Source organism: Nyctereutes procyonoides, unplaced genomic scaffold (genome assembly GCF_905146905.1).
Source record: "Nyctereutes procyonoides isolate TBG_1078 unplaced genomic scaffold, NYPRO_anot_genome, whole genome shotgun sequence".
Taxonomy (NCBI): Eukaryota; Metazoa; Chordata; class Mammalia; order Carnivora; family Canidae; genus Nyctereutes; species Nyctereutes procyonoides.
This window is the reverse complement of record NW_026575052.1, coordinates 13,417,030-13,434,338: the sequence shown is the minus strand read 5'-3', so window position 1 is coordinate 13,434,338 and position 17,309 is coordinate 13,417,030. Positions and strand designations below refer to the sequence as shown.

At 44.4% G+C, this 17,309-nt stretch overlaps 2 protein-coding genes across 2 annotated transcripts; both read right to left on the bottom strand.

The window, feature by feature from the left end:
- Positions 1-8,960: 8,960 nt before the first annotated feature.
- Positions 8,961-10,427, bottom strand: LOC129513771 (beta-enolase-like). Its single transcript, XM_055332082.1, has one exon. The coding sequence runs from the start codon at positions 10,354-10,356 to the stop codon at positions 9,052-9,054; it is 1,305 nt and encodes a 434-aa protein (XP_055188057.1). The 5' UTR covers positions 10,357-10,427; the 3' UTR covers positions 8,961-9,051.
- A 3,883-nt stretch (positions 10,428-14,310) lies between these two features.
- ATP5IF1 (ATP synthase inhibitory factor subunit 1) lies at positions 14,311-17,094 on the bottom strand. Its single transcript, XM_055332019.1, has 3 exons — positions 16,938-17,094; positions 16,755-16,843; positions 14,311-14,574 (listed from the first exon to the last, which is right to left on the bottom strand). The coding sequence occupies exons 1-3, from the start codon at positions 17,022-17,024 to the stop codon at positions 14,430-14,432; spliced, it is 321 nt and encodes a 106-aa protein (XP_055187994.1). The 5' UTR covers positions 17,025-17,094; the 3' UTR covers positions 14,311-14,429.
- Between the last annotated feature and the right edge of the window lie 215 nt (positions 17,095-17,309).

Genomic DNA, 17,309 nt, shown 5'->3' with positions numbered 1-17,309 from the left:
GAGCCTGCTTCTCCCTCTGCCTGCGTCTCTGCCTCTCTCTCTCTCTCTGTGTCTCTCATGAATAAATAAATAAAATATTAAAAAAAATAAAATAAAATAAAAAGGGAAGGAATAAACGTCCTAAAAAGAAGAAAGATCCTAATCCCACTACCAAGAGAAAACTGGTAATAACATATTGGGTTTTAGTCTTTGCATATATTTATTTATTATGTATATCATATATTACTATCATATGTATATTCTGCCTCTAATTTATGCTTATATTTGTAGTATATAAATTATAGTTGTGTAGCCTGCTTTTTCCACTTACTACATTTCATGATACTTTTCATTTTATTAAATATTCCTTAAACATAATTTTTAATGAATTTTGTAAAGATTTTTTTTTTTTAAATTCATAGAGACACACACAGAGAGAGGCAGAGACACAGGCAGAGGGAGAAGCAGGCTCCATGCAAGGAGCCCAACCGGACTCAATCCAGGTTCTCCAGGATCATGCCCTGGGGCTGCAGGCAACGCTAAACCGCTGCACCACTGGGGCTGCCCTTTAATGACTTTTCTGAGAGAGAGAGCGAGAGAGCGAGAGAGCAAGAGTGCTAGCAGGGTATGGGGGGCAGAGGGAAAAGAGAGAGTCTTAAGCAGCTCAGCTTAACGTGGGGCCTGATGCAGGGCTCAACCCACAATCCTGAGATCATGACCTGGGCTGAAACCAAGAGTCCAATGCTTAAACAACTGAGCCACCTAGGTGTCCCTTTTATGATTTTTTTAAAAATTAGTTCTCTGTGCAAGTGGGGTTTGAATTCATGATGCCAAGATCAAGAGTTCCATGCTCTACTAACTGAGCAGCCTGCCACCCCAAATATAATTTTTTTTTTTTTGACACAGAGAGAGAGAGGCTGAGACACAGGCAGAGGGAGAGGGAGAAGCAGGCTCCGTGCAGGGAGCCGGATGTGGGACTTGATCCCGGGTCTCCAGGATCACACCCCAGGCTGCAGGCAGCGCCAAACTGCTGCGCCACCGGGACTGCCCCAAATATAATTTTTTAAAAAAAATATTTTATTTATGAGACAGAAAGAGAGAGAGAGAGAGAGAGAGAGAGAGAGAGAGTACTTGCGAGTGGAGAGGGGCAGAGAGAGGGAGAAAGAATCTGAAGCCAACTCTCCACTGAGAATGGAGCCAAATCAGGGCTCGATCTCATGACCCTGAGATCATGACCTGAGCTGAAACCAAGAGTTCGACACCCAACTGAGCCACACAGGTACTCCATAAATAGTTTTTAATGGTTGCAAAATGCTTATGTGTGATATAATTCGTTCCTTGATCCCTACTGCTGGAAGTTTAGGGTTTTCCTTCCAATTTTTCATGACAGTGTAACAAGATGAGATAAAACTCTTAGCATACAAAGTATTGTATTCTATCCCTGATTCATTCCTTAAGTTCAGTTTCTAGAAGCATATTCGTGCGTTGAAGGCTATGAGAAAATATATTTCAGACTATTTTTTTCAGACTATTTTTTTTAAAGATTTTTATTTCTTCATCTTCATTCTTTGAGACACAGAGAGAGAGAAAGAGAGAGGCAGAGACACAGGCAGAGGGAGAAGCAGGCTTGCCTTGACTACTTGAGGTGGGACATAGTTCTTCTGCACTTGGACTAACACGCTATTGGTTTTCTTGATTCTCAGGCCTTTGATCTCTTACTGGGAGTACACCACTGGCTTTTCTAGGTTTCCAGTTTGCAGGTGGCAGATGGCAGGACTTCTCAGCCTCCATAATTGCTGAACTAATTCTATATAGCCTATACATAGTGTTGGTGCTGTTTTTCTGGAGAACACTGACTACTACATATACCTGGGTAAGCCAGCAACAGACCCTCACTGTTATGCCTTAGGAATGTATCAATTCTCCAAATCTGGGGGATCCCTGGGTGGCTCAGCGGTTTGGCGCCTGCCTTTGGCCCAGGGCGCAATCCTGGAGTCCCGGGATCGAGTCCCACGTCGGGTTCCCTGCATAGAGCCTGCTTCTCCTTCTGCCTGTGTCTCTGCCTCTCTCTCTCTCTCTCTCTCTCTCTCTCTCTCTCTCTATCATGAATAAATAATAAATAAAATCTTTTAAAAAATTCTCCAAATCGGTCAAAATTTGGTTTAAGGGAAATTGATCACTGTCTTAGCCCATTCAGGCTGCTATAACAGAGCACCACAGACTGGGTGGCTTATAAACAACAGAAATTTATTTCTCACAGTTCTGGGGACTAGAAGTCCAAGATCAGACAGACAGAATGATTAGGTTTTGGTGAGATCCCTTTTCAAGGTTGTTGACTGCTGGACTTTTCATAGTATCCTCACATGGCAGAAAGAGAGTGAGAGCTCTCTGGGGTCACTTTTATAGGGGTACTAATCCCATTTGTGAGGGCTCCACCCTCATGACCTAATCACTTTTGAAAGCCCTAACTTATAACACCATCACACTAGGGGTTATGATTTCAACATATGAATTTTGGGGGACACAAACATTAGGCCATTACTATCATCTGTCCCTTCCACAAGATACCACACTGGTCCATTACATTGATGACATCATGCTAATGGGACCTAGTGAGCAAGAACTAGCAACTACTCTAGACTTATTGGTAAGAAATTTTGTGTGTCAGAGGATAAAAAAATCAATCTGCCAAAAATTCAAGGGCCTTCTACCTTTGTTAAATTTCTAGGAATCCAATGACATGAGGCATGCTGTGATATCCCTTCTAAAATGAAGGATAAGTTGTTTCATCTGTCACTTCCTACAACTAAAAGAGAGGCCTAACACTTAGTAGAACTTTTTTGGAGTTTGGAGGCGATGCTCTTCATTTGAGTGTATTATTCCAACCTGTTTACTGAAAAACCTGTAAAATTACTAGTGATGAGTGGGGATCAGAACAAGAGAGAAGGCCAGGCTGCTGTGCAAGCTGTACTGCCACTTGGGTCATATAATCCAGCAGATTCAATGGCACCTAAAATGTCAATGGCATATGGGGAGGCTGTTTGGAGTCTTTGGCAGGCCCATACAGGTGATTTGCAGCATAGGCTCTTAGGACTTTGGAGCAAAACTATGCCATCCCCTGCTGAAAACTACTCTCTTTTTGAGAAATAGCTGTTGGCCTGCTATTGGGCCTTAGTAGAAACTGAATGCTTAACCATGGACGAACCAAATTACCATGAGACTTAAGATGCCTATCATGAACTGAGTATTTTCTGACCCATCAAACTATAAAGTTGGGCATGCACAGCAGCACTTTATCATCAAATGGAAGTAGCACATATATATGAATGAGCCTGAGCAAACCCAAAATGTACAAGTTAGTTACATGAAGTATCCTAAATGCCCAAGGTCCCATTCCTGTTCTGTTGCTTTCTCTTTCCCAGAGAAAGAGAAAGTGGCTTAATGTGGAATTCCCTATAACCAGCTGACAGAGAAAGAAAAGACTCAGGCCTGGTTTATAAGTGGTTATATATAATATGCAGGTACCACATGAATGTGGACAGCTGTAGTGCTACAGCCCCTTTCCGGGGCATCGTGAAGGTCAGCAGTGAAGGAAAATCCTCCCAGGGGCAGAACTTCAAGTATTGCTCCTGGTTGTTCACTTTTTTTTGGAGGAAGAAATGGCTAGACGTACAATTATATATTCAGGGACTGTGGCCAATTCATTGGCTGGATATAAGGGACTCAGAAGAAATATGGTTGGAAAATTGATGATAAGAGAATTTGGGGGGCAGCCCTGGTGGCTCAGCAGTTTAGCACCGCCTTCAGCCTGGGGTGTGATCCTGGAGACCCAGGATCGAGTCCCACGTCAGGCTCCCTGCATGGAACCTGCTTCTCCCTCTGCCTGTGTCTCTGCCTCTCTCTCTCTCTCTCTCTCTCTCTCTCTCTCTCTCTCTGTCTCTCATGCATAAATAAATAAAATATTTTTTAAAAAAAGAGAATTTGGGAAAGATGTATGTAGATTGACTTCTCTAAATGAGCAAAAAAATGAGAAGATATTTGTGTCATACCTGAATGTTCACCAAAGAGTGACTTTAGCAAAGGAAATGTTAATAATCAAGTGGACAGGATGACCTATTTTGTGGATACCAGTCAACCTTTCTCTACAGCCACACCTGTCATCACCTAATGGGCTCATCCACAGAGTGGCCATGGTAGCAAGAATGGAGGTTATTCTGGTCTCAGCAATATGGACTTCCACTTACTAACGCCAACCTGGCTATTGCTACTGCTGAGTACCAAGTCTGCCAGAAGTAATGACCAACACTGAACTCTTGATATGACACCATTCTTCACGGTAATCACCCACTGGTGGTAGGTTGGTTACATTGCACCCCTTCCATCATGAAAGAAGCAATGTTTGATGCTCACTGGAATAGGCACCCTTGTTAACAAAGTTGTTTTCCTTTTGCTAAAACCATCATTCATGGGCTTACAGAATGTATTATGCACTATTATAATATTCCACACAGCACTGGTTCTAATCAAAGAACTCATTTTACAGCAGATGGAGTGTAGTGGTGGGCCCATGCTTATGGAGTTCACTGGTTTTACCATGTTCCCTACCATCCTGAAGCAACTAGCTTGATATGACAGTGGAATGAAGACAGTGGAGTCTTTTGAAGACTCAGTGCTGGCTGAGTGGCAATACTCTGCAGGGCTGGGGTAAGGTTCTTCCAAAAGCTGTGTATGCTCTGGGTCAGCATCTAGTATATAGTGATCTATATGTATATGTTTATCTATATCTATATCTATATATCTATATATCTATATATCTATATATCTATATATCTATACCTATATCTATATAACTAGCTTCTCCCATAGCTAGGATTCACAGGTCTAGGAATCAAGGGGTGGATATGGGAATAACACCACTCACTATATTACCGCTAGTGATCCACTAGCAAAATTTTGCTTTTTCTGTGAAATTATGCTCTACTGACCTAGAAGTCTTAGTTCCAAACAATGGTTCCATTGAAGTGGAAGGTAAGACTGCTGCCTGGCCATTTTTGACTCCTTATGCCTCTGAAGCAACAGGCAAAGTGAGTTATTGAGCTGGCTAGGGTGATTGATTCTGACTACCAAGGAGAAATTGGACTACTCCTCCACAGTAGAAGTAAGGAAGAGTATGTCTGAAACACAGGATACCCTTAAGGCATCTCTTAGTATTTATCATACCCTATGTTAAGGTTAATGGAAAACTGCAGCTCAATCCTGGCAGGACTACTAATGTCCCAGACCCTTTAGGAATGAAGGTTTGGGTCAACCTAACAAGTAAAGAACCATAACCAGCTGAGGTGCTTGTAGGCTTCCCTTTGAAGGCAAAGGGAATACAGTGGAAGAAGGCAGTTAAAAATACCAGCTAAAAAAAAAATACCAGCTATAGGGGTGCCTGGGTGATTCAGTCAGTTAAGCATCTGACTCTTGATCTCAGCTGAAGTCTTGTTCTCAGGGTCATGAGTTTGAGCCCCGCATGGAGCCTACTTTATTTTTTTTTTTAGATTTTATTTATTTATTCACGATAGACATAGAGAAAGAGAGAGAGAGGCAGAGACACAGGCAGAGGGAGAAGCAGGCTCCATGCAGGGATCCCGACGCGGGACTCGATCCTGGGACTTCAGGATGGCACCCTGGGCCAAAGGCAGGCGCTAAACTGCTGAGCCACCCAGGGATCGCCCTGGAGCCTACTTTAAGAAACAAAACAAAACAGCTACAGCCATATGACTAGTTACAGAAATGAGGACTATAATTGATATGAGTATTTCCTCCTTATTTTGTTATGAATATACATACACATACACACATACATATATATGTAGCAAATATCTATATTTGTGGTAAATATCTATATATGTAGCAAATTATACATATACTCTTTTACAACTGCCAGACAGAACAGAGGATGGGTCTGCAGACAGATCTTGTTTCCAGAATATATAAAGAATTCTTAAAACTCAATGACCATGGGTACCTAGGTGGCTCAGTTGCTTAAGTGTCTGACTTTAGCTCAGGTCATGATCTCAGGGTTCTGGGATCAAGCCCCATGTCGGGGCTTGTGCTCAGTGGTGAGTCTGCTTGTCCCTCTTTCCTCTCCCTACTACTTGTGCTCTTTCTCTGTCAGATATATAAAATCTTAAAAAAAAATACAACTCAGCAACCAAAAGACAAACAATACAATTCAAAATAAGTAAAGGACTTGAATAGACATTAAAAAAAAGGATTTTATTTAGGGATGCCTGGGTGGCTCAGCAGTTAAAGCATCTACCTTCAGCTCAGGGCGTGATCCTGGGGTACTAGGATCGAGTCCCACATCAGGCTCCCTGCATGGACCCTGCTACTCCCTCTGCCTGTGTGCCCCCCCTCTCTCTGTGTGTCTCTCATGAATGAATAAATAAAATCTTAAAAAAATAAATAGAAATTAAAATATTTTATTTATTTACTTATCCATTTATTCTAGAGAGAGAGCAAGCACATGTGTGTGGGGAGGGGCAAAGAGAGAGGAAGAGAGAAAGAATCTTGAGCAGACTTCCTGCTGAGCACAGAGCCCCATATGGGGCTCAATCTCATGACACTGAGATCATGACCTGAGCTAAAACCAAGAGTCAGATGCCTAATTGACTGAGCCACCCAGGAGCCCCTTGAATAGATATCTCTTAAAAGAAGGTATACAAAGGCCAACAGGCACACAAAAAGATGCTCCATAACATTAGCCATCAGGGAAATGCTAATCAAAACCATAACATAATACTATTTTATGACCACTAGACAGCTAGAATCAAATGGTCAGAATTAACAAATGTTGGTGAGGATACAGGGAAATTGGAACTCTTATATATTGCTGATGGGAACACAAAATGCTGCAGCTGCTGTGGGAAAAGTTTGGAAATTCTCCAGTAAGTTAAACATGGAATTGCCATGTGACTCAGCAACTGTGCTCCTACGTATGTATCCAGAACTGAAGGCAGGTGTCCAAACAAGTATCACTACATGAATGTTTTTAGCAGCACTATTTATAATAGCAAAAAATGGAAACAAGCCAAATGCCCATAAACTGTTGAATGAATAACCAAGTGGTACTCCATACAATGGAATATTACTCTGCCATAAAAATATGAATGAAGCACTGTAAAATGCTACATGGATGAACCTTGCAAACATTAAGTGAAAGAAGCCATATTCCAAAGGTAACCTATTCTATAATTACATTTATTTATTTATTTTAAAAGATTTTATTTATTTATTCATGAGAGACACACACAGAGAGAGGCAGAGACACAGGCAGAAGGAGAAGCAGGCTCCATGCAGAGAGCCTGATGCGGGACTCGATCCTGGGTCTCCAGGATCACGCTCTGGGCTCAAGGTGGCTCTAAACCACTGAGCCACCCGGGCTGCCCGCTGTAATCACATTTATATGAAATATTCAGAATAGGCAAATCTTTAGAGATAAAAAGCAGACTAGTAGTTAGGTGGAGGGGGGAATGAAGAGCGACTGCTTAATGGGTTTGGAATTTTTGAGGTGATTAAAATGTCTCAGATGATTAGAGGTAATATTTGCATATCATTGTGAATATACGAAATGCTACTGAATTTTACACTTTATATGGTTAATGATTAATTTTACGTGAAGTTTATGTGAGTTTTACCTCAATTAAAAAAGAGTGGTAGGCAAAAAGAAATTTGTGGGGTCTGCTACTTGTGAGGTTGTGCCAGGTTGCATGACACCAAGTGGAACAGTGGCATGTGTATCCCCATGCTTCTTTGTTTCTTTGCCTGCTTGAAAGCTTTTTGTTCATTTTTGTGCTTGAAGTTAAGAGTTCTCAATGTGCAGTACAGGTAGTTTAGGTGTTTTCTGCTCTAATAAAGGGCTGTAGCTAAAAAGGATAGGGAAAGGAGGAAGAGAGAGAGGGAGAGGATGGAAAGAAGGAAGGAAGAAGGAAGGTGAGGAGTAAGACATAATGAGTAAGCTTGTCAGTGGTCAACCCAGCCCTTAGAAGATTGGCAGAAACTAACACACTACCTCCTCCTCCTCCCATCATTCCCTCCATCCTCCAGATGAACAGGGTGAACTATTGTCATTTCCCAGTAACTTGTGGTATCCCTCAATGCCAACTTCTTCAAATGCTGTCACTCAGCCTTGGATGTCACTCCATCCCTTTTACCTGGCCTGTTATACCTCTCCCATCATGAGGTCCCTTTGAGTCCCAGGTCTGGGTGGAATGCTGGTCCAGTGTCCTTCTTACAGCACTCTGCACTCACTCCCATTAGAACACTTCCCACATTGCTTAACCACTTGTTTTTCACAGTAGGCTGTGGGTTCTGTAAAGACAGGAGCTGGCAGGGGGGTGGGGGGGGGTGGAGCACCTGGCTGGCTCAGTGGGTAGAGCATGTGGCTCTTGATCTCTGGGTCATGAGTTTGAGTTGTATGTTGGGCATACAACTAATTGGAAAAAAAAAAAAAGACAGGAGCTGTCATTATTTTGTAGTTGTATTTCCAGTGTATACCAAGTACCCAGCATATAGTAGTTAAATATAATTTTTAATGAACACATTTTTAAAATCTGAAAATGGAATATGTGGAATATACAGTAATGCATATTCAAGAATAGTGGAATGAGGGACGCCTGGGTGGTCAGTGGTTGAGCACCTGCCTTTGGTTCAGGGTGTGATCCTGGAGTCCTGGGATCAAGTCCCGCATTGGGCTCCCTGCATGGAGCCTGCTTCTCTCTCTGCCTGTGTCTCTGCCTCTCTCTGTATGTCTCTCATGAAAAAAAAAATAAAAATCTTAAAAAAAATTATAGTGGAATGACCTAAGGTCCTCCTTGTGGAAATTAATTAAAAGATGTCTCTTTCAGAGTAGATGCCACCCTTAAACTGAGTACACTGCTTGATGAGCAGGGCGTGAGCTGAATTTTAGTTCTCCTTGGCCCCTTTAGTTTTTTTTTTTTTTTCAGTTGCCACCACTGTTTTATTTCCCAGGGAAGGGCTTGAGGGCCCAGATGGGTCCCATGGGGTCTTGGGGCATCCAGCTTCTCACTTGGCCTTCGGGTTACAGAACTTGCGTCCGGCAAAGACAGCCTTGTCCCCGAGAGCCTCCTCAATCCTCATGAGCTGGTTGTACTTGGCCAGCTGCTCCGAGCGGCAGGGAGCACCAGTCTTGATCTGCCCTGTGCAGAGCCCCACGACGAGGTCGGCGATAAACGTGTCCTCCGTCTCCCCGGAGCGGTGGCTCACCATCATCCCCCAGCCATTAGACTGAGCCAGTTTGCAGGCCTGGATGGACTCAGTCATGGAGCCGATCTGGTTGACCTTCAGCAGCAGGCAGTTGAAGGCCTTCTTCTCCACGGCCTGGGCAATCCTCTTGGGGTTGGTGACTATGAGGTCGTCCCCCACAATCTGGATGTTAACCCCCGAGAGGAATGAGGTCCAGGTGGCCCAGTCGTCCTGGTCAAACGGGTCCTCGATGGAGACCACAGGGTAGTTCTTGATGAAGCTCTTATACAGCTCGCCCAGCTTCTCCCCACTGATGTGCCGAGCAGGGTCATCAGGTGACTTGAAGTCCAGGTCGTACTTCCCGTTGCGATAGAACTCAGATGCTGCCACGTCCATGCCAATCACCACCTTGTCTGGGTAGCCAGCGGCCTGGATGGCCGTCTTCAGCAGCTCCAGGGCCTCATTGTTCTCCAGGATGTTGGGTGCGAAGCCGCCCTCGTCCCCCACGTTGGTGGCATCCTTCCCATACTTGGCCTTGATGACACCCTTGAGGTGGTGGTAGACCTCGGCGCCGATACGCATGGCTTCCCTGAAGGAGCTGGCTCCCACGGGCAAAATCATGAACTCCTGCATGGCCAGCTTGTTCCCGGCGTGGGAGCCCCCATTGATGACATTGAAGGCAGGGACGGGCAGGACTAAGTCAGGGTTCCCGGCGAGGTCCGCCATGTGCCGGTAGAGTGGGACCCCTTTCTCCGCTGCTCCAGCCTTGCACACAGCCAGGGGCATACCCAAGATGGCATTTGCCCCGAACTTGGACTTATTCTCTGTCCCATGCAGCTCAATCATGAATTTGTCAACTTTCTCTTGATCCACCACGCTGAGTTTGTTTTCCAGCAGAGCAGGGCCTAGGGTCTTGTTGATGTGTTCCACAGCCTTGAGGACACCTTTCCCTAGGTAGCGGGACTTGTCTCCATCTCTCAGTTCCAGGGCTTCGTAGATACCAGTGGAGGCTCCGCTGGGCACAGCTGCTCGAAATCGGCCCTTGGCCGTGTGCAGGTCCACCTCTACCGTGGGTTTGCCCCTGGAGTCCAGGATCTCCCGGGCGAAGATTTTCTGCATGGCCATGGCTGGGATGTCTCCGCTGGGGGGGGTCGAGGTGAGCTCTGAGCCTAGGTGGCAGCTGGGACAGTGTCAGCTCACCCCCTCAGGCCGGGCATTTCCTTGGCCCCTTTAGTGAGGTGTCCTTATCCAGTGAACAACTTGCCCAACCATATCAACAGATCTGCAGGGATCCTTTATACCAATGGTTCACAATTCTGACCACATATTGGAAAAAGGGGGAGCTTTTTGAAAATACTCAAGCTCACACCCTAATCTCAGAGATTTGGATTTATTGGTCCTGAGGATTTGGCTTACTTTTAAAGCTCTCAGGTATTTTGAGGTGCTGCCTGGGTTGGGAATTACAACTTTGGACTCACTGATGTGAAAATCTCAAACTAGACTCTACTGCAAATGTGTGTTTGCAACATACAGGCATGCACTGACATACTGATAGGGTTCATGATGCAGCCAAAATGCTAATGCCAATGCCAACACCAACCTCTGGCACTTCTATATTTACACTCAGGAGTCTTCACCTTTACCGCTCATTCCCAGATGTCCAGGCATGCCCCCAACTTGTTCAACATTTTGAGTTGAGAACTAATAATGGGCAGCTGAACCACTACACTGAGACTGCAACTTAAGTTTGTGGGAACAGAGCTTTTTTTTTTTTTTTAAGATTTTAAAATTTGAGAGAGCAAACAAGCTGGGGGGAGGGACAGAGAAAGAAGTAGACTCCTCACTAAGCAAGGACCCTAATGTGGGGCTCAATCCCAGGACCCTGAGATCATGACCTGAGCCAAAGGCAGATGCTTAACTGACTGAGCCACCCAGGTGCCTCTGTGGGAGCAGCAGCTTTGAAGAAGAGTTCTTGCTCTGGAGAAGCCTGGTTGTGTGACCTTGAGAAACTTCACAATCCCGTTTCAGTTACTTTGCTTATAAAATTAAATTAATGGTATGGATCTATTTGCCAGAAATCACACAAGATTTAATGAGCAAGTAATTGCCACATGATTATAAATTGTGCAATTGTTAAATAACTTCATTGTATAAAATTCTACAGAATTCTTTTTAAAAAAAGCACTCCAACGATTCTGACACAGATGGTTAGGACACTGCTTCAACAGATCTGCTCTTGCAGTTCTCAGGCTTCTCTGGTCCCTGCCTATCCTGAGTTTTATTTGTTCATGTTTTCTTGAGATTCTGAGACAATAGCCTCTGTTCTTTCAAAAATGGTCTTTTTCTCCTCCTTTAAGCCAGACTGTGTTGGTTGTCTGTTATCTGTAAACAAAAAGGATTATATTCCAGGGAATGCTATGCTCTAAAATGTTAATATGTTTTGTACAAGAATAACCTCAACATATCTTTATTTTTATCCTGAAATGGCATTCATATGAAGAACTGTTAGAGACATGTATTCTTATTATATTTAAAATTTTGCCTTTGTTCTATGCCCAAGAATGCCAGCAAATGTCATGAGAAACTGCTTGTACAGAAGTCCTCAAACGTCAGAGGACATTAGAATCACTTGGGGAAGCTTGTTAAACAGGTTTCTGGGTCCAACCCTCAGTTTTAGCAGTTCTGTGATGGGACTTGAGAACTTGCATTTTTTTTTAAGATTTTATTTATTTATTCACGAGAGACACAGAATGAGACAGAGAGAGGCAGAGACACAGGCAGAGGGAGAAGCAGGCTCCCCACAAAGAGCCTGGGATCATGCCCTGAGCCAAAGGCAGATGCTCATCCACTGAGCCACTCAGGAATCCTGAGAACTTGCGTTTCTAACAAGTTCCCAGGTGATGCTGATGCTGCTGGCTTGTGGGCACTTTAAGAACCCCTGCTGTAGTATTTTCCAAATTCTAAGAAACATCTGGGGTGCTTTTGCAGAATCTTATGACCTGTGCTATGTGTCTGTGGTTACTGATTCATACCACATTAATTATCTTATGATTTTAACAAAGATATATTTAAACAAATATACTTAAAAGGTATTTTAAAATGTATTTTTTTAAGATTTTAATTATTTTTTCATGAGAGACACACACAGAGAGAGGCAGAGACCCAGGCAGAGGGAGAAGCAGGCTCCATGCAGGGAGCCCCACGTGGGACTAGATCCTGGGTCTCCAGGATCACGCCCTGGGCTGCAGGCGGCGCTAAACCGCTGCGCCACTGGGGCTGCCCTTAAAATGTATTTTTAAACAGTATTTATATCTTGCTTTTATTATAGCATGATAGAAAAATTAACCATGGGTACATCACAACAAAAATACCACAACAAAGATATATTTAAACAAATATACTTAAAAGGTATTTTAAAATGTATTTTCAAACAGTATTTATATCTCGTTTTTATTATAGCATGATAGAAAAATTAACCATGGGTACGTCACAACAAAAAGACCACGAGTTACCACTTTCATAAAGTTCAGGTAGTCTTAAATTAAGCTGCTCCAAAAATTATTCATTTTGTCTAAGAATTCAAGCTTACTCTTCATCTTCAAAGTTTCAACTTTTTGCTTACTTTATTTGATCATCATTAGACTGATTTAGATCTCAAGGGCAGATGGTATACTCAGGAACATAACTCCTAACAAGGTAATTACTGATTAGAAGTCATGAAAACACTATCTACAAACTTAAGGGATTTTGTAAGCCTTTTAGTAGGCTCTGGGGGAGAGGCTCACAAAAACGTAAAATGGAAGATGTTACTTGTCCAACTAATTTTTAGCTTTTCAAACTTTGTACTGTTGTAAGTTTAAAAAAAAAGGTATGTGACTTATGATCATTTTTTTGCACTACATCTTGAGGTAACTTTATTTCTGGCCACTTGAATCTCAGCATTCATATCTCAGGAGTGTCTATAAACTTTCCACTAGGAGCATCATGGGCATGTGTTTTGGAAACAGACATCTAGTGTCTTGTCTGCTGGAGCAAGGTCAGTGACTTGTCCGAACTTTTATCATTCAACAGCCCAAAAGACCTTTTTGTAATAGTTTCTCGCAACAAAGGACTCATCACAATTCTAGGGCAAATGATCTATTTAACTGGTAAATTGAAACTGTCTTGCTTTTGGCCCAAAATGTCACTTTTTTTTTTCATCTGGAGTAATTACACTACTAGTTTGTATAAATTTAAACGAGCCTTACAGTCAAATTTGAATCAAGAGCACACTCAGCAAAATATAATCTAAGAAATAATTTTTTTAAGAAATAATTCTGATTGTTATTAATAAACTTGGAAATCTCAACTCCTCAATACTGGGTGACTGACTGTAGGCAAAACCTAAGTTTCTAATTCTAGTTCTTTCAATTTGCACAAGGCTAATTAGAACAAAGATAACTAGCTCATATGAAGAGTTCTCTTTTTTTCAATAAGCTCTATACCCAACCCTGGGATGAAGAGTAACTTGGTCTACTGAGTCAGCCAGGTACCCCTTTCTAATCACTTTATAAATGCAAAATGGACTGATGGTGCCTTGAATTGTATCCTTTAAGCAATCATCATTCTTGTTTTCCAGGCTGCTCTTGACCTTTTGTCTTGGATTAGGGCTTATTTTTCAAGCTTTCTCTGAACACCTCTTAGTATCACACAGAGAAAGGGGCCTTTCCTTGTGTCATAGCCCCCTTCCCCTGTAAATTGCATAGCATTCATCACACTGTGCTCTTTGAGCTCCCTATTGCATGCACCCTGATTTATTTTTTTGTAAACATTTATTTGAGAGAAAGAGAGTGAGTGCAAGCCAGTGCAAGAGCAGGAGAGCAGAGGGAGAGGGAGAATCTCAAGCAGACTTGGCCCTGAGCTTGGAGCTTGGAGTAGGGCTTGATCCCATGACCCTGAGGATCATGACCTGAGCCCAAATCAAGTGCTAGAAGCTTAACCAAGTAACCCACCCAGGTGACCCTATCTGACTCATTTTAGAAGTCCAGTAGTATGTCCCCCTACCCATCTCCAGATAGTGGAAGAAGACATTAGACACAATTCACTGACGACGATTTATTATAATCTGTTGGCAGCACACAGACAGATAATAAAACCAGAACTATGTTTCCACAGAAGTGGGTGATGATATGTAGCCATTCTATGGGAACTGTGTGCATTTAATCATCATCAGATTTTAGATTTTTGATTTTCTTCTTGTGCCGCTCAATTTCTTTCTGCAGACGCTCAATCTCCTTTATATGATGACCGATCTCATCTTCATGGTGTTTCTTCAAGGCTGCCAGTTGTTCTCTAGTGCGTGCTCTACAAGGATACAGTGGTTCTGCATTTAATCCCGATGCCTCACCCCACAGAGATCTCTAAGCATAACCGGTAATACCTAAGGCAAAGAACAGGAGTCCCAGTCCCATTGGAGTTTGGCTGGCCACATCCTCTTCTACCCCCTCGAGCCCCACCAGTGAAAGAATACTCCATCTTGAGATATATCCATCTTAAGGAAATAACCAAATGATTCCATTTTCCTGGTGCTAGTGCCTGAAATTCCATTATTTTTTAAAATGATTTTATTTATTTATTCATGAGAGACACACAGAGAGAGAGAGAGAGAGAGAGAGAGAGGCAGACACAGACAGAGGGAGAAGCAGGCCCCCCACAAAGAGCCCAGCATGGGACTCCATTCCGGATCCTGGGATCACGCCCTGAGCTGAAGGTAGGTGCTCAACCGCTGAGCCACCCCGGCGTCCCTGAAATTCCATTATTTAGGAGTTATTCCTTTCAGGTTTCTCTTTAGAAAACTCCAGAGAGGTGTGACATTAATTCTGCAATACTTTAGGATAGGAACCCCCCAGGGATCAGAATCCCTTTTTTGGGGGGAAAAAAGAAAAAACAGCAAAAGGAGGGAAGGATGGACAAATGGGTATAAAGGACAAATACCGATATCCTATCTCAATTTATCTAGGGCCTTCTCTGCCTGGGGAAATGCATGGCTCACTGTAAAGGCCAAAATGAATAGGAAGAAAAGTACCCGGCAGTCTGATTTAGGTCTCAAGAAGGGACATTCAAATGGTGGTTTGGGCACATTTGGGCCTCGGTTTTCCTTATCTGTAAAATGTTGATGCCCAATTAGATGGTCTCTTAGAGTTGTGCCTTGGCTCTCTGGTATGGCAGGTGCCATAGTGATAAAATTCTTAAGAGTAAGCAATAAAGGGCAGAAGTTAAAAGCTAGACCAAAGGAGAAGCAGAAGCGAGATTAGTTCCATGCTGCTCCCCACTGTGGACAGAAGTCAGTAAATGATAACTTAGGGCTAGAAAGAGTCCCTAGCCCCAGCCTGCTCTGTACTCTTATGCAGGAGAGAAATCTATCCAGCCCAGGAGCTGGGTTGGGCTGCACTGTGCAGGGCAGGGCAGAGCAAAAGTCTCCAAGAAGTGGGAGAGGAGGGTTCCAACCAGGAGCTGCTGCTATCAGCTCTTATGACCCACTCACTCCGGCAGAATTGAAGACAGGTGGGCTCTAGAAATGGCTGACAGTCTGTAAAACCAGGGAATCCATTCACGTGGAGGAGAAAACAAAGTGTACAGGGATTATGGCGGGTGAGGGCCGAGGTAATCAGGCTCAGGAGTCCTGCCAATAGTGGGCAGTGGGATCTAGACACTCTCAGAAGAACCTGGAAGCATTTGGAAGCCATTTTGCAACACGGGGGAGAACTCCATGGGTGGGCATGGTAAATGATTCAGGAAAAGTCGAGCATGGTTTGAGAGTTCTGGAAACCCGGGGGTGGAAATGGCTTCGGTTTGGGGACCCTGCACTGTTGTGCAGGGTACTGGGAGCGCCCTATAGGTGGCAACAGGACCTCAAGCGTTGAGTGTAATGGGTTCGGCTTGCTAGTTCTATTGGGGGATGGGTGCCCCAAGGCCCAGGGAAGTAAGGGTAGGGCTATTGGAAGTTTGTTTGCTCTTTCTTTTCTTTTCTTTTCTTTTCTTTTTTTTTAGATTTATTTATCTATATATGAGGGGCGCCTGGGTGGCTCAGTGAGTTAAGTGCGTATCCCTTCGGCTCAGGTCATGATCCCAAGGTCCTGGGATCGAGCCTCACATCTGGGCTCTCTGCTCACTGGGGAGTCTGCTTCCTCCCTCTCCTTCTGCAGCCACCCCTGCTTGTGCTCTCCCTGTCTCTCTCTCTTTGTGGAATAAGTCAATTTAGGAGAATCTTAAAAAAAAAAAAAAGATTTATCTATTCGAGAGAGAAAAAGTGGAGCGGCAGTGGGGAGGCGCTGAGGGAGGGGGAGAGAGGAAATCCCAAGCAAACTCCCCTCCCAGCTCGGTCCCACCGCCCGCGATCACCACCACCACAGCGGAAGCCGAGAGTCAGCTGCTCAGCCCACTGAGCCGCCCAGGTGCCCGCGAGGGCTGTAAGTTAGAGAAGGATAGGAGGGCCCTGAGGGCCTGAGAGCCTCGGACTGGACGCGGGGCTCCGTGGACCTCACCGGAAGTATCGTTCCTCTTCAGCTTGCTCTTTCTTTCCGAAGGCCCCACCTGCCTCCCGGATCGAGCCCGCGGAGCCCGGGTCCTCTGACTGCGGAGAGAGATGGGAACATCCGTCAAGGTGCGAAAGGGCGAAGGGGGATACGCGCTCAGGGCTGGGGCAGCGGACGCTACAGCCGGCGTACCCGTTCGGAGCCGAAGCCTCGGGTTTGCAGGGCCCTAACACCCCACATGCCCAGCCACACCCGCGAGGACACCGCCGTGACAGCCATAGTCGGAGCAGCCCTTCGCAGTCACCCGGGCGTGCAGCCTCTCCGCAGGCGCTAACGACGCTGGGAAGCCCCGGCAGCCAATCGTTTCAGTGGAGAGGCGGGATGAGCCCAAGAGTAGCGAATTATGAGGCGGAGGAGGCGGGGCTCCTGCAGCTCGCAGCGAATCCTGAGCGAGAGGCGGGCATACTCTTAGCCAATCCCTAGCAAGGGCTTTGGGGCGAAAGGCCTGGAGAATAATAATGGAGGATGGACACTGTCAGAAGTCCAAGTCTGGACTCTTGAACT